This window comes from Gambusia affinis, linkage group LG03 (genome assembly GCF_019740435.1).
Source record: "Gambusia affinis linkage group LG03, SWU_Gaff_1.0, whole genome shotgun sequence".
In the NCBI taxonomy this organism is placed as follows: Eukaryota; Metazoa; Chordata; class Actinopteri; order Cyprinodontiformes; family Poeciliidae; genus Gambusia; species Gambusia affinis.
This window is the reverse complement of record NC_057870.1, coordinates 19,188,559-19,210,647: the sequence shown is the minus strand read 5'-3', so window position 1 is coordinate 19,210,647 and position 22,089 is coordinate 19,188,559. Positions and strand designations below refer to the sequence as shown.

At 37.3% G+C, this 22,089-nt stretch overlaps 2 protein-coding genes across 2 annotated transcripts in view; both read right to left on the bottom strand.

The window, feature by feature from the left end:
- Positions 1-51: 51 nt before the first annotated feature.
- Positions 52-15,477, bottom strand: plcxd3 (phosphatidylinositol-specific phospholipase C, X domain containing 3). The gene is made up of 6 exons (XM_044110612.1): positions 15,091-15,477; positions 4,150-4,406; positions 3,703-3,876; positions 2,083-2,258; positions 1,898-1,999; positions 52-847 (listed from the first exon to the last, which is right to left on the bottom strand). Exons 1-6 carry the CDS (start codon positions 15,191-15,193, stop codon positions 685-687), a joined length of 975 nt encoding a protein of 324 aa, XP_043966547.1. The 5' UTR covers positions 15,194-15,477; the 3' UTR covers positions 52-684.
- Positions 15,478-18,791: 3,314 nt separating this feature from the next.
- The window catches only part of oxct1a (3-oxoacid CoA transferase 1a), a 42,243-nt gene continuing 38,945 nt past the window's right edge, over positions 18,792-22,089 (bottom strand). The window contains exons 16-17 of the mRNA XM_044110610.1: positions 19,734-19,835; positions 18,792-19,338 (exon numbers count right to left, since the gene is read on the bottom strand). Coding sequence (XP_043966545.1) covers positions 19,303-19,338; positions 19,734-19,835 — 138 coding nt within the window. The 3' untranslated portion in view covers positions 18,792-19,302. The remainder of the gene's footprint in view (positions 19,339-19,733; positions 19,836-22,089) is intronic.

Genomic DNA, 22,089 nt, shown 5'->3' with positions numbered 1-22,089 from the left:
AGTGTAATGAATAAACACACCGGAACACCACATTTTTATGACACTCTGCAGCCAAACGTCCAGAGGAATGTTTGAAAAACACCTGCAGTGACATGAAAGGGGATGCATATTGTCTGAAAAATAAACTAAAAGACTGCACTTGGACTGATTTTTCAAACGGGACACACAAGAGCTAGCTACAATTTACGAGCCAACGATTTCAGTTACATATATTTATTTAAAACACCCTCTGGAAAAACTGTTATTATCACTAGAATGTCAAGACGGATGTAAAAGGAAAGTCAATTGAAGGTAATAGTGCTATGAAAACCTGCGTTAGACGGAGTTGTGAGCCTGAAAATGGCATATTTGTGGTAAAAGCAGACATTTTTACAGCCAACGGACTAACTTAAATCACCACTAAATATGTAAACAAAAAAGGTCGTGATCCCAAAAGTAGGAAATCAACCTCACTCTCATGGTGCTCCAACCAAACATCAGTGTATTTTTTCACCAACCTAATCTTGGTCTCTTCTCCATCCTCCCTGATCTCTCAGTCCACTATAGCCCTAAATAAAGAGAAAGGAGCTGCAACATCGCTTCCCTCCTGAAATAAATGCCAAAGAGTGTAGATAGAAAGCAGAGCCCAGAACACCCGTTATCTGGTGGTGGCAACTGCGCTCTCTGATGTCCCAACGTGGGCTCTCAGGTTGCATCATCATCTTCGTCTTCATTCAGGTGATGATAGTTGAGGCTGATGACGGCGCTGATGAATTCACCGAGCTCAACAAAATCGGCTGTAATAATGTTGATGCCATTCTCCCCGGGTCTTTGAGATCTGATCCACTGCATCATGCCTGGTAACGCCCTGAGAAGAAGAACAGAAACAATCAAAAAACACACAGACAATAGCGTGTTGGGACAAAAGGGCAGGTACTTCAGGTAAATGTTTCAGCATTAATCGTTTACGTACCCCCTGGGAATTTATCGTTGACATGGTACAGTATTGTTTCTCAGAGAAACGTATAAAACACAGTTTTGTGTACTGAAGAACGAGCTGTGATAAAAGATCTTTTTAACACAGCATGTGATGTCTGACTGTGTCCTTCTCACAGCTGGTGTCGGGCTGTGAGAAGTGCACTCTGAGCTCTTGTTGGACATGTTCATGAATATCGAGCAACAGGGGAGGAAGTTATCTTTCTCAGATAGCTCACCACATGTGCCCCCCCCAAATTCTAGGAGTTTTCTCCCTCCCCCCATCTCATGCACAACTGTTTTCTTGCATTGCAGAGTCCTCTACTGATTTGTGAGTGTTGTGAAACGAATGCTTGGAACTTTGAAGGATGTCTACATCAAAGTAGCTAACTGGCTGGTGTGAATGGCTGATAGAGGAATTATCAAATGAATAATTCATACCAGGAAAATTGATGGTTTTGGTGCCAAAGCTTTTAACAAGCTGGTGACATTACGATGGAGTGAGACACAGACAAAGCTGGGGATAAGCCTAGAAAATGAGTCCTCCAACACGGGGGAGGTACACAAAGAACAAAGAGAAACAAAAGCAATGGTTTTGTTTTTTAAAACCAACAAACCAGCTCAAATGAGGTCACGGCCAAATGCTGGGGGACATTTGTAAAACCCAACACGCATGATGATTAAGTTATTTAATGCCACACCGGCTCACATATTTCTGTCTTTGTGTGTCCACACAGTGAGTTGTTATGAGTAAATTATGCCACCTCAGAGACCACTGGCGCTGGAGGTGTAGCAGCAGTTTTGGTCCCAGATGGCCGTTACTCTTTTCCCTAATTAGTGTAAACTCTGCATGATTTGCATGCCCTATCGTTATGCTGAAAACAAACATAACAAAGTTTTTGTAGGGTTTTTTTTTTTTTGAGCCTCTCTCTGGAATAAATACCTTTCCGTTATCGTCTCCCTCAGTCCGCTGGCCACGCCCTTCATCACAGTACTTGCCTTCGGTGTTAGAACCACCTGGGAGACGAAGAACGTCCCCTTCCTCCTGCAGAAAAACGAACATGTGTATGTAAACGTCTGATCAGAATCGCATGAGAGCTGGTTATGGAAATAAATGTTGTTGCAAACCTGCGGTCAGTTACAGATGCCTGGAGAAACTGAACGAGCTTCTCTGGGTCGGTGGTGTTGGCCCATGGAGCAGGCATCATCTGGCCAGGCCACAGGAAGGGTACCTCCAGGGCCATGGGGTGGTGGTAGAAGACAAGCACCTGGTACTCCTTCTCCCAAAGATACTTCAGAGTCACCTATTGTTTACAATTACATGAATTACAGGATAACAGATCATTTAAATCATGGGAAATGAACCTTCCTCTACTGTGAGTTTAACCAGATGAATTGTGCATAAAGAAGCATCCTAACAAGTGAAAAATTGAATATCATGGGTCTCGGTTTCATTTAATTTGACTGGAAAAATACATCAATCTGCATGTTTTATTTTACTTGTGTGCAAGAAAGAAGAAAATATTGGCAGAATAAATATCTGAGGAGTGCAAGAAGACAGAAAGATTGTACTGTGCTTTGAAATATGCAGTGCCTATAAAATGTATTCCCCTCTTGAATGCATTACCCTTTTTACCCAAATCCATCATAATGAACAATGTGGCTTTTAAAAATATATATATAGAAAAAAATATGCCAAAGAAAAAACTGATTTCTACCAAATTACATTTAAATAAAAAAATATTTGACATAAAATAAATAATTGCATAAATATTCATCCCCCTTTAAAGACACAGATCTAATAAACAGAGGTCCAGCTAATTGCTGTGAGGAGTCTCACAATTAGCTTACTTGCACATTCAGCCCATTGTGAGCAACTGCACCCAGTTTTCTTATAATTTAGACACTGCGAGAAAAATTGTTTTAGGTTAAAGTTAGATAAAGTTGGTATAGAAGTTGACAACTGTGGGACTTTCAGCCTGAGAAACAAGAAATGACTAGCCAGTCAGACTTTGTGGTGAGAGACAAAACAAAACAGAGAGAATCACAGAGCGAAATGATGATTAAAAGTAACAGCAAGGTAATATGAGAAGCACAAAAAAGTGCCATAGGTTCAAATAGCAAACAAAAAAGCTATGAAATGTCAAGGCCTCTGCAGCACATGGGGCTGTGATCGCCAAACTGGGGGAATGGCCGCAGCAGATTCCAGGAAACACCTCTGAGATCTCAGATGAGTACAGTTCTAGAAACAGCTAGGATATGGAGAAAATTCTTTGAAGAGAGAAAATTCTTTGACATTCCAGCTGCATGTCACCCTATTCACCATGACAAAATCAAGACTGGAATCTTTATTGGAGCTCACTGTGATAAGAGAGTGACTGAGATAAGAAGACATCCTAGCAATGGTTTATTAGAGTATCTTCTGCATGTGATAAGCCAGAAAGACGGGGAGAGAAATTGCTTTAGTAGAAGTCAGGCTGCCAAATGATTACGAGTAGACTGAAAATAAAACTTTCTGAAAAACAAAATTGACTATAAATAAATAAATTCATAAAAAATAAAAATCTATCATTGAACAAATGACAATCATCAAATTGTAGATAAAAACTTAGAAAGTCTTCTGTGCAGTGCAGGGCTGAGATCACTCACAAAAATTTTATATCCTCTTGGAGACAAGTTGTTAAAGTTACAAAATCCCTGAAATAAATTACAGGGGGTGACATTGTTGAAATGTATATGCATTTATACCTCTTGAGCAAAAACCACTGGGCAGAGTTTTTCTCCAAAAACTTCTTTCAGCATGGCCACCAGCTTTTCGTGGTGCAGGTTTTGTACACCATAGAAGTGGTTGAAATCCAGGAAAACGACTTCTTTGGCGTGTGCTGATAGGAAGCTGCTGATCTGCTCTAAACCCTCACGGACCTGAAAACACGCACATAAAAATCCATCTATTGACATTCTGACACCAAAAATCTAAATGCATAAAAAACTTTGACTTTCCACTTGAACCTCTTGAAGTACCTAGTACAATTAGGCTCTCAGTCTGCACTGGAGCATACAGTTAAATAAACAGCCACGTGCAAGGAAATGAAATAACATCACTTAGCAACCACAAGTATCATCAAAAAGTCATTGCATCAAAAAAAAAAAAAAGAAAAAAGAAAAAACATCAGAGCTGTGTGCGTCTCTGCTGACCGTGGCACTGAAGAGCCCGTGGGCGAAGTACAGCTCGTTGTCGGGGTCACGGGGCTTGGTGGAGATGCGCAGGTCAAAGAAACGGATCCCGGCCTCCAGCTGGCTAGTGAAGTTCATAGTCTGCGTGGCCAACCACTTTCTCATTAGCTTCTTGGCTACAGTACCGAAAACAGACACAAAGTTCTGCACTGTCTCTGGCTGTTCGGGGCCCACTGGGGATGCCTCATCAATGTAGAAACTGAAGGAGTCGTGAGAACCTAAAGGAGGACACAAAGATGGTTCTAGATGAAGGTACTCTCAGTTGCAGGTTTTATTTCTGGTGAAAGCCAGGTGGCAAGAAAGGGGCCAGTAAATAAAATACCAGGGTGCCATGGCAACAAGTAGCTGAATAATAGCACCATGGACTTTGGAAACTTCCATCAAATTAAGAAAATCTGTGAATGGTAATAATAATACTTTCATCAATTATATTTCCCAACATTTTTGGTGAACTTTTTTTTTCCTATTTCCATGGCTCACTTTCAATTAGCTGTTAGCTCTTATAATCATTTGGTTTAAACTCAAGTATGATACAACAAGGGCTATTTAGCTTTGACTGTCAAGTAGGTGAACAATTTTGGATGTACAGTGTTTAATAGTAAGCAAATAAGGACATTATGATGGTATACATTAAGTCAAGAATATTTGTATAGCACATTTCAGTAACAAGGCAGCTCAAAGTGGTTTACATGAAACAAGCAATAAGCTCTATTTCTTTGATCATCCTAGTTTCAACAAACAAATAAAAAAAAAACTAAAAAAAGTGGAGATATGAAAGGTAATGCTGTCTGACAGTGAAAATACAGAAAAACAGAGATCTTTGCATTTATTTAAAACATATGAAAAAGCTAATTCTAGTTATTAAACATGAAAGTTATGTCCTTCCATCCCTGCTTGACAAGGTAAATATGTTGTGATAATTGTACATGTTAGTAGGCCCTGTCCTTGCCATTGCAATCACTCGTGCCACAAAATCCCATTTCTTGCTTTTTAGGCTCACAGAAGGACCACTCACCCCTTCCACCAACAAGCTGACATGCAGCACGGACTGACCTTCTACTATCTACACGCACCAGAGCCAGGTCTTCACAGCCAGCTCAGAGAATGACCATAAGCAGGGTGGACAGCTGAATCCTGGGGCGGTGGAGCTAACTGCATCACTGCTGGCTGAGCCGCACCATTAGGGTCACAGTGTAACACGCCGTGACCTTAACCAGCTGCAGCAGCTGCACCGCTGAATTTTTTTTTTTTTGTTATATTTTGTTTTGGTCTCTCCCTTTTTGGCACAGGGAGTTTTGATTCTTTACATATGATAATTCAAAAACCTTTTCGACATGATGTTTTTTCTTTATATATTAAATGGAGACTGGAATAACATCATTAGCATCTGATTTGCTACAATAATCAACATCAAAGCATGTAAAAAGAAAAATCACTCTTCATCTCATAATTTATCCAATGAAATAAGATTCTGTCTGAAGGAGAACCACATGTTTGAGTGAAAGAGCAGGGCACCATATGCAAAGGCTACAGCTCTCAACCGGTTCAATTCTCAGCCTCTTCCTGTCCATCTACTAGTGAATAAAGGTTACTTATGCCACAAAAAACTAATTTCACACACAAAGTGACAGGGAAAAAGGAAAACAACTGTGGCTCTCTCAGTTATTTAAAGAAAGGGTTTCATTAACTAAAATTCTGAGTTATAGTGCCTAACACAAATTTTAACGCCGTTGAAAAAGGGAGGGAGATATGTAGAAGTTGTCACACCACTTGGACAAGTCCCAGGTTAGAACACAAACGTGGAACTGGACAAGAGAGAGCCTATTTTAGGGATCTGTAATCTCACTGTTGGCCCACATAAGGAATCCACTTGGAGTTCTGTTCATGACGCTTCATTTCTATATTATTCAGCTCAGCTGAAGGTAAAATTTCAGCTCAAAAGTGACTGATTTAACCAGTCACTTTTGACTGGTTCAATCACTCTTACTTGGAAGACTGACCATGGAAGGATTTTTAGTTGAGCAAAAGAAAAAAAAAACCTTCAGATTTTTTTTCCCCACGTTTTTGAGAATAACAACAAGAATGGCTGAACCTTTCATAAATATTTATAAACATGAACCGGTTTAACCTTAAAACCTCATTTAAATGTTGGGGAACTGCAACAGCATAGCATAGAGTTATTTATGCTGGGGAGATCAAATCTACCTTTGTGTCTTTCAAAATGAAGTTTGCACACATTTGGAAAATGCGAACAGCTTTGTGCCTCTGCCCTCAGTGAGTCAGAGGTGTGAAAGGAAAATAACAAATAGCTTTTCAAGAAATTTACACTAAGATAAGAAAAACAGAACAAAGCACATGCAAAAACCCATTTATTGCCACTGAATCTTAAAAGCACGATGAGGCCACCATTCTGACTCAGCTGTGCATCTTTTTCCTAGCTCTATATTTGGTTTGTATCTCTTTCTGTCTGAGTCTGTCTCAGCCGCACTGAGGGCCTGCAGCTTCTGGGGAAGGAGTTGTCAAGAGGAGCTGATTAACTAATCAGTAGTGGACTTTGGAAAATGTGTATCCACCTCTCGATAGGCACCCACTTGGGGGGGAAAAACAATTTTCCTGCCACATTCTTTAAAATGGAAAATAAGAACTGTGATTAATCAAACATTGCTGATAGAAACCAACTCCTGGGAGATTGCAGCTTCCAAACTGAATGGCTTCTCAAACAATAAGATAAAAATATTTATCCAAATATGTAGAAAATCTTCAGTTATTTGAGGTGAAATGTGTAAATGTGGAGAAATCAATCCTGCACAATAAACTTCTGGGTGTTTCAGTTACACCTTTATCTAGAGTGATGTCTCACACCTAAAAGATTTATCTAAATGTGTTAAAATAAATGATAGAGGTCACATTTAATTCTTCCAAAAACTATTGGATACTGCTGTTTGCTTCAGTTTAATGTTGCTTTTTCAAACTTAAAATGACAAAGACTCCAGCAAAAACAATAAATCCTGCTCACAACTGATCCTGAAATATCAGCAGACTTTAAATTCCTATCAATTTTTTTAGACTTTTATTCACAAATATCTGATAAAATATAATTTCTTTGTGAGATTTTGCCACATATTCCAAATTGGATTGTGGTCTAGACTTTGGCTGAACTATTATACAACATGAATATGTTTTGATCTAAACAACAACCTTGGTGGAAGATGGACCTCCACCTCAGTTTCAAGTCTTTTTGCATCCTCCAGCTGGTTTTCTTCCTGGATTGCCCTGTGTTTAGCTATTGTCCATCTTTCCCTCACCTCAGAACAGTTTCCATGTTCCTGTTGTGTACCTATAGCATGATCCTGCCACCACGTTGGTCACCAGAGGAATTGTATTTTCATGGTAATGCAATTAATTTTTTAATGTACCCAAAATAGTTCAGTTTTGGTATCACATGGCATTTCTGTGTTCTTAGGGTTGTAAATAGGGCCTCTTGGGGCTTCTACTCATCAACAAATGCTAGCTTTGTGATTGGTAGTCTTATTGACAGATTCTCTCACCTGAGTATGGATCTTTTAAATGTTGTTGCATACAAACATAAAAAGTGATGTAATAAAAAAAAGGACTAATGGGAATCTGTCTTGTTTTAAACACTACATGGATTTTATACCAGTCTGACAACAGAACAGATTGTGGAAGCAGTGAGAGCTATTTTCTTCTGACAGTCAACCATGCAATCACATGTCAGGTGCAGACATGAAGATGTAACGTCCACACTGGAACAAGGGGGGGAGGAGTCACAGAACAGAAAGCAGAAAAGTTAAGCTAAAACCGGCTGAAAAAAAGAGTTATTGACCATTATGATGACAGTGTTGTCTTGAAAATTGACCTGCATGGGGAGGGGGGGGGGGGGGGGCATTCAGAAATGACCACTGCTGGTTCGAATCCGGGGGATTTTGAGAGAGGAAAAGCATCTCAGCTCACCATGAATCCTTTTCAGATCTATTTTTGGATGCTGAGGACAGGAGAGAAGAAGAGGAAGTGAGAAGGAAATGGAAAGTGACAGGATGCAGTACAGGAAAATTTTATGGGAAAAATTAATTTAACCCACAGGTTAAATCCTCTCGGCTATATTTCACCTTTTGAGATTTTCCATATAGTATTACTGTCATTCTTCAGTGCTGCTTTTCCATCATCTTATGACAGTAGCATTTTATTCTAGTCTATTCTATTCTATTCCATTCCTGTGTGCACATAGTATGATTCAATTTCTGGCAAAAATATGTAAAATTAAATTTATTGGTCCTTTTGATCTGAACTGAATTGTAGACAAATGGAGAAGTAAAGGAATCATATATAGAAATCATTCTAAATTATTTCCTCCAGTTTTTTTTTTTTTTTGTTTTTTTTTCAGAAGAATATCTATCTAAGGAACTTAGAAATTTTATAAATTCTAAAAAGTTTTAAACGTACATCAGAGCAGAGTGGATTGGTGCAGTTTTAATGTTAGCTTTATAGCATATTTGGGTACTGATATTAAAAATAAAATGACAATAATTGTTGAACATTTATACCCCACAAAACTATTTAAATGTGAAGTATTAATAAAAACAAATCTGTTTTGCTTAATTTTTTAAAAAGAGAAAATCATAGAAAGAAATATAATATTTCTCTAAATGAAATAAACCACGCCAAGGTTAATGTTTTCTCTTGTATTACCTTAGTAAGAAAAAAATACAAGTTCTATGGTTATTAATTATGTTCAATTTTGACTTTGACAAATTTCCAGTCATATTCAACAAATCTGAATGTGTGTTTCGATGAGGCTCAATTTTCAGATTAAAAGTACCTTTTAAAAGAATACGTATAGTTAGGCATACTACTCATGAAGCCTATTTTCTGTATTAAAAATTACTTTTTATTGGTCTGATATTGTATTCTAATCTCACCAAGCCGAGTTTGGATAAATAAAATAAAAAAAAGTGTCAAACATGCCAATGTATGCTACTATTCTAGGGCCATATGGACATGTTTTATTGAGATAGCTGCAGAATCAAATTCTTGGCTGATGCAGTTCCTGAATTCATCTCAAAATGCCACTTTCATCCAAACATCTAGAGTCCATGACAGTTGTGGTGTGCTTAGCTTTTCTACATGTAAATCCCACTGCTTTTAGACAATTGTATACAGTCTGATCTCTATATCAACTCCTTTGTCAACCGACATTCTTTATTTATTTCATTATACAATTTCTGTTTTCGAGGCACATTCTGTTATCTAAGTTATTCACACCACCGGCAAAGCTTTTCTATTATTCCTTTATTTTTGGAAACATGTGTCTTCTGAATTTAAGTAGCATTCATATTTTGAAAAGGCCAAGCCAGAGTCCTCACTTTTGATATGGAATCTGTGAAGTGAACTAAAGATTAGGATTATGGGAAGGCAGTCATACGCACTCAAGGGATTTAAAGTTAGCTTTAAAATAGCATTCAACAACTTGACCTTTGGGCATCAACAAATCTAAATGTTGAAATATTGAAAACTATATTTGAAGAAACTTTCTGTGCATGTACCTGCTGGATGTGACACACACACACACACGCACACGCACGCACACACCCACACACACCCACACACGTGTATATATATGACACACTATAGTGTGTCATATTTTCCTTCTATCACTGCAAGTGATGAAACTCCAGGGAAACTAATTCATAACAACTTTGACACATCATTCTTGACCAACTCAATGAATAATGTGCAGACGGGGAGTGTGTGGCATTCACCTCGCAGATCCAGTAATAGCTGCTGAAATATGGCCTTACCCACATCCCTACTGAATAGCTTGAGGGAAAAAGAAAATTTAAAGTCCTTTTTCCTTCATGTGACCCATATTTCATCAACCATAACTACAACTAGATGTTGGACAGCCATCTATAATACTGGACAGCCACTGAGTCTTATAGAATTTCTATAAGCCAGAGAAGGCATGGTTCCATGCATAATTACTGGTTGGACAAAAGTTGCAATTGTGACCAACAATAAAGTGTTAGTGGTAGATGGGAGAAATAGAAAAGCAGCAGAATGCTTACGAAGATATGTAAAGATGTTATATTAGAAATAACACAAAACCAATGCTGCTGCGTCAAGTTATGAGTCATGGCATTTTATTTTATATTATTTTAAAAAAGCTCAGCACTAGAATTATGTAAATAATAAATTATCGGTCAATATTATATAGCACCTGTTCTCAATAGATGCTACTCAAAATCTTCCAATCTCAAAATTGCTTTGTTTTGTTTTGTTTTTTATGGATGTGCCTAGAAAAAGCTGTTCCTCACTAACTTCTTCTATTTTTTCTCTGGCCCATTTTCAATCAAGTTTCACAACAGCACTGAGTCAACTCTCCTCTAGGTGACAAATGACTCACTGGTCTCTTTGGGCACTGCAGAAATCCTGCTATTTTAAAAACAGTTGGACCCAATACTATAGACAAAAATAGTACACTTTTATTTATGGACTGTCCTAACCATATTCTGGACATTACGCAACATGATTACCAAAGCTTTTCTGTAACCTAGAATTAAATAATTATGTTTCATTTTGTTCTACACACCTTAGAAGATTTTTTGATAATAGCACCAAACAAAATGCACACAAAAATTGGCTAGTCACTGGAAATAAACAATTTTAGGCTTAACCACTCCTGATCAGAGACTAGCCAGTAAAAATTTGAAAAATCGAATCCTTTTCAAATAACTGAAAGCACAATATCTATATGTCACAATATGTTGCAGTATCAGCGTTACTCTTTACTACAGTGTGGAAGTTGTTAATGCAGGAAATAGAGTGAGTTTCACAGTGAGATGTAAAAAAACGAAATCAATGATAGAACAAAAGTTGTAGTTGGCACAGCAGTAGGTCGGCTCTTCATTCGGTCAGCTGCAAAAGAGCAAATTTTCTATGAATGGTGGTCGTTTCACTTTTTTGCCACTTTGGTCTTTCTATTTTTGGTAATATATTATTGAACTGGAACAGATGCAAACTTACTCAAAGACTATTTCAATTCCGTATATCTCAGTTTATTTACATAGCACCAATTCCAATAATGTCTTAAGTCACTTTACAAAAAAAAGTCCCTTTGATCCAGTCATACAGATGAAGTAGATAAATTCCAAATTCATTATAGTTTCCAAACAATGCAGTAAAGTTATATTTGCTATTCAAATTGGTTAAAAAGTTTTCTATCAATGTTTTCTAGTGATTTTGAAATAATTATACATTTGGAATAAATTGAGCAGCCCCATCTATCTATCTATCTATCTATCTATCTATCTATCTATCTATCTATCTATCTATCTATCTATCTATCTATCTATCTATCTATCTATCTATCTATCTATCTATCTATCTATCTATCTATCTATCTATCTATCTATATATATATATATATATATATATATATATATATATATATATATATATATATATATATATATATATATATATATATTATTTGGGAGAAAATAGAATAAATTAAGAAAACAGCTTTCATAGTTCATCACCTATAAGCTCTCTGAATTAAGCTCATATCTCTAACATGATTAGCCAAATTAAATCTATTTATTATTATGGGTCAACTGACAACACTTTACAGCACTTAATTAAATGTACAGATGTCATAAAATCATCTTTGCTGATTACAGGATAGGAAAATGTCATGTTTTTATCACTTTGTGTTCTGAATACTGTAACTCATTGCTAGCGGGAGACAGTAGGTTGGTCATGTCTCACATGTAGTTGGGTCAATAAGTTACACTTTTTATTTTATTTTATTTTTTTCTTCATGGTTCAAAATTTGATAAGTCTGGTTTGCACACGTTAATATTACACACTTATGGGTACTATTGTTGTTTAGATGCGTGCAACATAAAAGCCTCTAGTTGGTGATGTAACTTGTCTCGGGCACTGAGTGTGAAAACGAAGGAATGACTTACAGTTCAAACAGAGTGCATCTGATACTGAGCATCCAAGAGAAAACAGTAGTGTTTTCTCTTTAGCTGCAAGCAGCTTTTTGCCGGTCAGATAAAATTCTGAAGCCTTGAACAACCAATGTTACTGCAAAAGTAAACCTTTGTCTAAAGGAGGCAAAACCCAGGAAGAAGTCAAGTGAACCTCAGTCAAACAGCATCGGAAATAAACCAAAGAACAATGGATCTGTAGCCTGAAGAATTGTGTGGATGACCAGGTGTGTTTCCTCTACCTGCAAATGCATTATGGGAACCAGACAAACAGGTGGAGGCAGCGTGATGGTTTGGGCAATATTCTCCTGAGAAAACTTTTATTCTACCATCCATCATAATGTTAATTTGACATAAACAACTTGTCTAAACATAATAGAATATGTGCAATCATTCAAAGAAAAGTATTCTCTGATGACTGTAGCCTCTTTCAGCAAAATAAATTCAAAAAGTACTTTGAAGCAACAAAACGTTTGGGAATTAAATGAGAATTTAAACAAGGATTTAAAGGTGGCTAACTTGTCCCAGATTTCAATCTAGTTAAGGATCTGTAACAAATAGAGGAACCACCTCACAACATTAAGAGGTTATAAGAATTTGCCGCCAAGATCTAGGTACCAGATGCCACAGCAATCTCAATAGACCTCTTGAGGTCTATTGAGTTCTATTGAGGTTTAAGTCAACGTCAAATTTATTTATATAGCACTTTAAAAACAGGTGTAAAACTGCACCAAAGTGCTGTACAAGAACGACAATAGCACAAATTGCTGATTTAGCAGCAAATGAAAGGACAAGTTCACTATCAAACAGGCAGTCATAATGTAATGCCTCATCAGAGTATGAGGCATTACTCTGATGTGTCTTTCTTTTTTGCATTTTATCCAGTTACTTTAAATATCTGCTCACATAAAAAGCGAGACTCACTGTAGCATAGTGCGTAGCGCCCGGTCACTTTGAGATTAGCTGTTGCTTCACCACAGCCACCACCTCAGGCTCAATTATCGACTGAAGTGATTTTCCATTTGCCTATTATTAACCTCTTAATCTTTGAGTGTGCTATTTCAAGATTGATTATTTAAAATTAAAACAAACCAACAGGAAGCACAAGAAGAGCAAACAGCAGATGAACCATTTAACCAGCAAATCAGTCAGACAGGGGTGGATGTTCACTGCACCACGGCAATGGCAGCTTTAGACCAGCTTTCAGGGTTAGAATAACACAAGTCAGGTGAGACAGCACCAGCAGACACTTGCAGGTATAACCTATCATTTGACAGTTGTTGCAGCGTGTCAGTCAAACTCTGATGCTTCTCTGAGAATCTATTATAGGCTACCATAGATTCTCCCTCCTCTGCAAAAATCTCTTCTGCAGCATAATACCTCAAAAGAAACAATTTCCACATCACACAGAAGGCATTTACAAGTATGTTGTGCAATGCCTGGAACACAGACAGGCGTCCTTTCGACTTTCTTGGGAGGAAAAATTGTTTTGACCTGGATCATAGAAGCAGTGGAGGGGAATTGAATAGGTATCATCAGTAGTATGGTGAAATCTGTATTAGTGCATCTTACAAAGATATTACATACATCTAAGGTCAAAAGATTATGTTTCCAGTTCCAATCATGCTTCTACAAAGGCTTATTTATTCCAAGAAGAAGAAACCAAAGACACTGATGTCAAATGAGCTTTTTGAAAGAAATCAAAAACTGCACACTGAAAGGAACACGTGGTTCCTGCTAAAATAAGCTCTCATAAAATCCTGAGGATTTTTGAGAATTATCTTGGCAAACATGATGTGAAGTGTGTGCAAACAAACGCGAAAAGCCAGACTAAGTGAGCCTTTTCATATCCTGTGTCCAATTGAAGGACAGGCAAAGGGCAGCAGAGCTGCAGAGAAGTAATGACACCTAATTAAATGAAACAGAACATGTTCTCACGCTACTTTGGTGTGGGAAATTATGATTCAGCTGCATGTAAAGCACACGTGGTATTGCTGGCTCTGCCCTTTGATGGTGACGGGTTAAATGCATGAAGGAATGCATGATTGCGTGTGGTTTTTAGGTATTATTGAGAGCTGTGGCCACTGCTGGATCAAAAAAAATGCCACGCCTCATTGGACACCGAGCACTAATCCATCTGCATGTAAAAATGATTCTACATGCAAACCGTTTTTTTAAAAAAAAAAAAACAACAAGCGATTGTTAATGTTCAACCACAAGACAGCAAGACGACAGTGAGATGGGGGGAGGAGAAAAAGAAAGAACGATCTGTAGAGCTGTTCTTGATAGTAAGATAGCAGATTTGTGAATTAATGTGCTCTAAAAAAAAAAAAAAAAAAAAAAAAATCTTAAAAAAAAAAAAATGCCCTCTATCAACCAGATATGCGCTGGGCTTTACAACCAGAGTGTCTTAATTTGAATAGAGTAAAAGAGACCTGCGCACTGATTGGTTAAAGGTCTAACAGCTCATTTCCTATCATCAGCACCATCATCATCTGAGTGCACTGACCGAACTCATCCCATCTCCTCTTGGGCACCACCCCGCTACAAACACAAAACAGAGCAGCAATTCTGCTTCTTGTATACTCATCGGGTGCAAAATAAATGAATAAAAGCGATATGTCACCCCTGTGCTATTTATAGGTACATCGCGGGCAAGCTGAAGTGAAACAAATAGATGGCACATATCTTGTTGCGCAACAGGTCTCACCCTTTGTTCTAGTGATGCACAGTTAAAGTCATGCCCATTTCTGCCCAGTGGACTTTAATTAAAGGCAAAGTGAAACACAGAAGTTTGCAAAGCCACGGTGTTAAAAAAAAATAATAACCAATGTTTTGTCATCTCACTAGCCCAGGATCAGAAAAATAAAATACATCACAACAAACCTACCGGGAATAGCCATGTTGGCGAGCGGGACGGTGTGCATGCTCTGCGGTAAACTTGCCATCCAGTCTGCGAAGCGCAGGTCGCTTCTCCCGTGAGACGAAGCCATGCTGCCACCGTGCACAACGCTCCGTTCTCCGGGACCGGTGCCTGCGCCAACCTGGACTGCTCGCTCGCTCTCTCTCTCTCTTTCTCTCTCTGTCCACACAGCTCCCTCTCTCTTACACACACATTAGCGTGTCCAACGCCCGGTTCAACATCGGAAGGATGGAACAACTATGTTAAAATGCGGTTGAACGGATCTCGGCACGCTGTCCAGTAAACCACCAAGTAATACCAGTGAATTGCATTTCCGCGAAATTCACCATCATTCTCTCTCCCTAACATAAAACAATAAAAGCACATCTGTTTAACGAAGAACAGCTTCATCTTAATTCATCTATATATCGAACAGTAAATTGAGAAATTCAATTAAAATTAGTGAACAAAATTGCCCATCCATCCAAATCATTGAGTACAGGTGTTCTCATCACTTCCACATGTCATGCAGACTCCATCAACGATTTGTGGAACACTGGGCGACTCTTAGGAACTTGGAACTGAATCTTGGGACTGAATTCCAGCATAGAAAACCTGATACCTGTACAACAATTATGACATATTAATAGTAATTATTACACAATCAAATGTCAGTGGCATAATAGCAATCTGAAGAGATTAGAAAAGTCAAGGACTTGATCATGTGAAATCTCAGAGCCAAGGTCAGTGGATGTTGTGGATGATCGGTTAGTTTCTGCAGTGTCAGTATCTACAGAACTCAATCCAAACCTCATGCTCCAAGAGAGTCACTGGACAGCTTAGTAGTTGCCAGAAGCCAACTGCCTGGGAGAACAGTGATAAGGGTAAAGTTTGGTGGAGATGATTTTATGGTGTGGGGCTGATTGGAGTTGAGTTCGTCTGCCCCTTAATCTCTTGTGGAGGAACTTTTAATAATATAAAACACACATTTTAGACAGTGTTTTACTACAAATGTTGTGGAAACAATTTGGGGATGACCTCTTCTAACTTGACTGCACAGCACTGCACAAAGCAAAGTCTAATAAGGCATAAATGAGTGCGGTTGGTGTGGAATAACTTGACTGACCCATGCAGGAAACATGTGGGATGAATTACAGCAGAAGCTGTGAGGCAGATCTGCTGGTCCAAAACCGGTGTGTGACCTCACAGATGGGCGTCTACAAAGGAAAGGTTACAAATTCCAACAAATGCAGTCTTAAAGATTGTGGAAAACCTTCCTTCATACTAACGCTAAGGGTTGAATCTTATGACAGGAATGCATTACTGAGGCCATGAAAGATTAAAATGATTGTTAACAGAAAATAAACACGCTGTTTGTTTTATTGAAAAGTCTTGGTTGGCAACTTTAAACAGCCTATTTCTAAGAGTAGCAACATAATCAATTTTTAGAAACAAATATCTTTAAAGTTGACATTTCAGTTTTTTCCCGAAGAAGAAACATTTGTGAATTTTCTGTACATATTCATAAGAGATTAGGGGTGTTCATTTAAATGCTTTCATATTCCCTCTAAGACCTCCAAGGGTAGGCAATTTAGAATTAAGCAACTGACATAATCTGTGATGAAAATCAGCTGGCAAAGCACCTTCACATGAGTCATTCACAAAAATAGGTCACAGTGGAATAAAGATTGAGAACATAGACCTGAATCCTTTTCATATGCAAAACCGCAACACTAACACATCCCACGACTAAATCAGGCGACTATCAGGACTGTAATTGTTGGTGTTAGAGCAATTTTTGATAAGTGTGCTAACATGTCAGAATAAATCAACTAAAATCTCTCGTATGGCTATATTATACTTAAATGCATAATATATTATGCTTGGGATTACAACATAAATGTATATATCCAATTTTTTTTTTGCTTTCAACCAGTTGTGTATATCTTGACACTAAATATTTTACACATTCTTCTTTGTATTTTGTCACAACGGTTATGCTTAGCCTTTTACTTTAAATATAAACAGCAGAAATTCTTCAGTTCTAACATTTGTTGCAACAAGTCCATTTTGAAAAAAGCAGGCTCCTCCCCAGAAAGTCGTTTCTGTTCAGCGTGGAATTTCTACCCAACTAAACCCATTTCAGATGAATCACTCTAAAAAGATAAGCTTGTTTACTTTTGCTGTTCAGTGACATTTGTTCCAGCTAAATCCAGCCATATTTCTGAAATCCATTTACCCACTATGAGAAACGCGTTACAAAATGCAGCGTTATGGGGAACCACTTAAGTTTGACTCATACAGATGTGCTGGATTACCATCAACAGCCGGCAGCAGGAGTCCCTGTCACTTTCTTCCATTTTTCTGCTTGATGATCCAACCTGGTTGATCTTCCTGAAGCTCAAAAAAACCCGCTAGCTTAACTCTGCGGTTATGTAACGGCCCTCAGGTAATCGCTGTGCATCTTTGGTTGAGTAGAGAAATCACATCAAGAACAACATGTTGTTGGAGAAAGAGCCAACCTGTGTGCCATTTCCTTTCTGTCTCATCTACATCTTGCTGTTTTTTTCACTTTTATAAAATCTAAAAACATATTAAGAAACTAATTAATCATGTTTTGATCACTTTACTCTGCACACAGACTTTATTTCATTTATTGTATAGATATCTGTAAAAAAAAAATAAGGCTTACTTTTAATTTGAAATGCATGAGCTACACACCAAATAGACAATTTTCTTCCATTTTTGAGGTGATTATTACAAATATGTCTCGATTAGACTCACTTTATGATATATACTTCATTTTCCAGATGGATAGTATACAGGTGGGCTCAATCAGTGAATGCATAATATGAAAAGCTTTTGTTAATTGATCAAGACTATGGAAGTAAATATGTGTCACCAGGATTTGAATTGAAAATGCCCCTGAAATTTTTTTAACATATTTGTGCTCGCTTTTTCAGTGTTAAAATATACTCATAATACATTTTTAACCTAAAAAAAAATCATTATTTTTGCATTGTTGAGTTTTCATTTATATTTATATATAAACTTTCCAAAATCCATGGCCATACTACCGAATTTTGAATGAATGCCAACTCAACGGTGTGTTTAATGCTTTTATTTTGTATACCACTTGTGTCAAGTCTAGTATCTCTTTGGAGAACTGATGGGTGACAACTTTCTGGGTTGTTTGTATGTTGCTTTAGGCGAGTTAAAAAAAAAAAAACTGAGCCTGGCAGTCTTATTAAAGGAATAGTTTTGCAGGAGATCCTAACGCTACTGTAGTTAGCTAAACTTTCCAGGGGGGTTAGCATATTAGTTGTTTTTTTTTTAAAGTCAGGATGATGAGATTCAGTCAGCCAGTTATCCAACTTAACATTGTCCAAAAGACCTGAGTTTAGTAAGAAGTTACGTCAGAGAGAAAAAGGACAAAGTGCAACTTTTATTTAAGGCAAATTCTGATTTGAAGTATGAACTTTAAAGCTCTGTATTTGTTTCCCCAAATTACACTTGTATGTATTGATATGGTGTACTATATTATTTACTTTCTGTTGCTCCGTCATAACCTAACCATATAACATTCTCAGAAAATGTATTTACAGTTTGGTAGAAATAATGAATTTTTTTAAAATTTTAAAGTGTATTCTGAATATAGTTCAACACTGAAAAGGTACAAATATACAACATTAAAATTTCAGGGGCCTTTTTATTTCAAATTCTGTTGACACATACTTACATCCATAATAGACAACTTTACAGATCTACAATCATACAATTTGAAACCGTATTGTATTGCATTTATTAAAAATATTTTTACGGTACAATCAGGTTTTAATCTTACAGTATGTGTAACTGAATTTAATTGTTAAAAGGTAATAATGGCGCTTTCTTCCTACAAACCATTTCAAGAACATTTTAAAGGGTTATTTTGGTTACAGCTGCACACATGTAATTATTACCCCAACAGTGAAATATGCACATCACACCATAAGAATCATGAACAATGACTCCAGTTGAGTCCTATTCCTTAGTCAGTGATGCTGAGTAATTCCTGATATTTGAACACTCATTCCCAGAGAACTGAACCAGATGCATTTTTTGTAACCTTTGACGCAGAGCAACCTCTGTTATTGGCAGTTTCTTAGCACAGAGTAACTAACAAGCCAAAAAACATCTTCATAACACCTCGAAACACTTTTAAATCTGCTGCATAGGCCTCAGGTTGGAAGACACCTGGAGAGGAACACAAAGAGAAATGCTTATTGATATTTGGTGAAGATGTGTAAAAAAATATTCAAACAAATTGACATTTAATGTCAAGCCCCAGGATCTGATTATCCATACAAGTCTGGATTAACTTGCATACTGTGGGAGGACAAAAGTCTAACTTCAGAGAGGACTTCAACATTCTAGAAAAGCTGTGCTTTAAGAGCAGGATTACTAATATTTCTGCTACAGTTGATTGACTTAACATATTAATGTTGAACATCTTTCCTAAATATACTCAAAATAATTTCAGTCTGATAATATCTAGCAGCAATAAAAATCAATTGATTTTGAGGCTTTAAACACAATCTAAAATGGGAAGCCTGAAGAAATGGGGATAACTGAACGGTTATGGCACTCACCTCGAAATCTGTGCCGGTACATGCCTTGATGTCCTCAGGATTCAGTCCTTCCCATATTTCAATCAGAGTCAGACCTTTTGTCTTATCCACATCAAACACAGCCTGGTAAAGAGACAGATGGTTGAAAAATGTGAGTATATAAAAAAAAGAAGAAAAATGAGTAGAAAGACGATGTTTGATGCCGGGACTAAAGTGAGGTACAGAGAGAGACAATTTCAGGAAATGAAATATCAACTAGATGTAAAATGTACAATGAGGCCACACTTAAAAAAATAAAAAAGAAAAAAAGAAAAAAAAGCAGCAGTTTGGGCATAAGGCCAAAGTAGCACTTTAGTGTCATCCACACAGGAGATGACAAAAAAGCTGCAATTATTGTTGACATACAGAAGAGGCAAAGAGGAGCCCTTGACTCACTGAATCCGGACCCCTACAAACAAGTGAACAGTTACACTGTAATTGTTGGAGAACTTCTGATAGTTTGAGCATGACAGAAAAATCTATTTAATTCATTTTGGGTAATAGATTCAACATTCTCAAATTTAATATTAATTCTAAGTGAGGGGTAGTAGCACATTTTGTTGACCTGGGGTCTGCAACCTTTTTAGTCTCAAGAGCCATTTTGGCCTGCAGTGCAGCTAAATAACATTTGTTCAGTTACAAATGTTACACGAGAACCAGCATTTTATTTCCTTCATTTTCTTTAATGAGATGTTGGTATTTGTGACAGAGGATGTAACAGATCACATGGTTTACATCCAATGAAACGTAACCTTGATCTGTTTTAGTATCTTTTGGTATTCTTTTGGAAATACCAAAATAATTTTTATTTGGCAAATGCTAGAAAACTTCGAGTTACTTTATGAAACTAAAAGATGCTTCACACTTTAAAGGTTTCTCCTTAAAAGAATGATGACAAAGCATCTGAAAAATCAGGGAGCTCATCACTGTGTACAACCGTAAGCAGAATATATATATATAAATAGAAGACTACTCCAGGTACACAGAGAAGACTGCAGTTTCTGCTTATGCAGATAGTCTGATTAATTAACCAGCAAATATTTGTCTTAATATCATTGCCAGATAAACCACAATGGGAAAAAAGGTAATATTCTGCATGAAAACCACAACTTTATTAAATGGACACTTCAACATTTCTGTCGATAAATGAAAAATAATGTGCTATGACAGTTTTACAACCAAGCTGTAGCAGTAGGCGTCATTATTTTTTCCCCTTTTTTAAATGAAACCAGTAAGTCCAAGTCATCCATTTTTGTTTATAAAATGTGCTGTGAAACCATTGTTGTATTCAAAAGTTGTATAGTGAGGAGATTAGACATACATTTTTTCCTAAACAAACATGCTTAAAAGTGAATCAAGAGAAATGCCAGTTTCCCTCCTCTGGTAAACAATATAAAATTAGTTTAAGGACAGTTAAGGCAAACTCTTCAGAGATGGAGCCTGATGCCTTTTTCCACAGGAACTGGCAGGCTAAGCCTCGACCACTGCCATGTAAAGCCTGTCAGGACTCTCAGCTCATTAGAACTCCACACACTGACAGGGCAGGAGGCAGATATCTCACTTCCATATAGCGAGACAGATGGAATGTCATGAGGACCCAGGGTCTATGGGCAACACAGACAACGACATGCATCTCTAATTGTGACACTTTGTCACAAGTGATTAAAAGGGATTACAAGGTTTATCAAAATATGCCAGAGCTGTGGGTTAAAAATACGACAACTGTGGTGTTTGGGACGTGTCGTCATAAGTCAGTGAAAGTAAGCTGTGACTCTGCTATAAAATGTACGGCACATGGCAGTCTGGGTCAGTACATTCTGAGCTTATCTCCTGACCTCATCTCTAATAATCACACTTTGTTTAAATTGTGCTCCATTTGCAAAGTATCTATTTGTTGTGAAAACCTTGGGTTACCTTTCTTCACAGTCTTCAAATCCCCCATCATTAGCCAGACTGATGAAAGTTATTAATTAAGAGGCTGGTAGACGATGAGATGTGCCGTCTGGCTGGAAGTGGGCTGAATGTCAATTAAAAATAGAAAGCGTAATGTTTGTAGGAAACAAGATGTTAGTATGTAATTGAAGCAACAGGAGCAATTAAGTCAAAGGTTATTTCTACCAAACATTTCAGCAAATGCGATTAGCAAATTTGGAAATGTGTTTACAAAAAAGCTCAACGTGGGGCTATAAAAGAATTTCAATTTGGCTCCTGCAGTTATAATTGCTGTCATTGGTGTTACTGTCATTATGCAAAATGACTAGGTGACATTTTTCTGGGACTATTATGACTGAATTATTCTAAAGACATTAAACTTGATTTAGACAAATGCTTTTTTTCC

Coding starts and splice junctions, on each gene's coding strand:
- plcxd3 (XM_044110612.1), bottom strand. CDS start 15,193: ATGGCTTCGTCTCACGGGAGAAGCGACCTGCGCTTCGCAGACTGGATG. Junction 2,000..2,082: donor GCATCTGTAACTGACCGCAG/GTTTGCAACAAC, acceptor GTTTTTCTGCAG/GAGGAAGGGGACGTTCTTCG. Junction 848..1,897: donor AGGGAGACGATAACGGAAAG/GTATTTATTCCA, acceptor TCTTCTTCTCAG/GGCGTTACCAGGCATGATGC.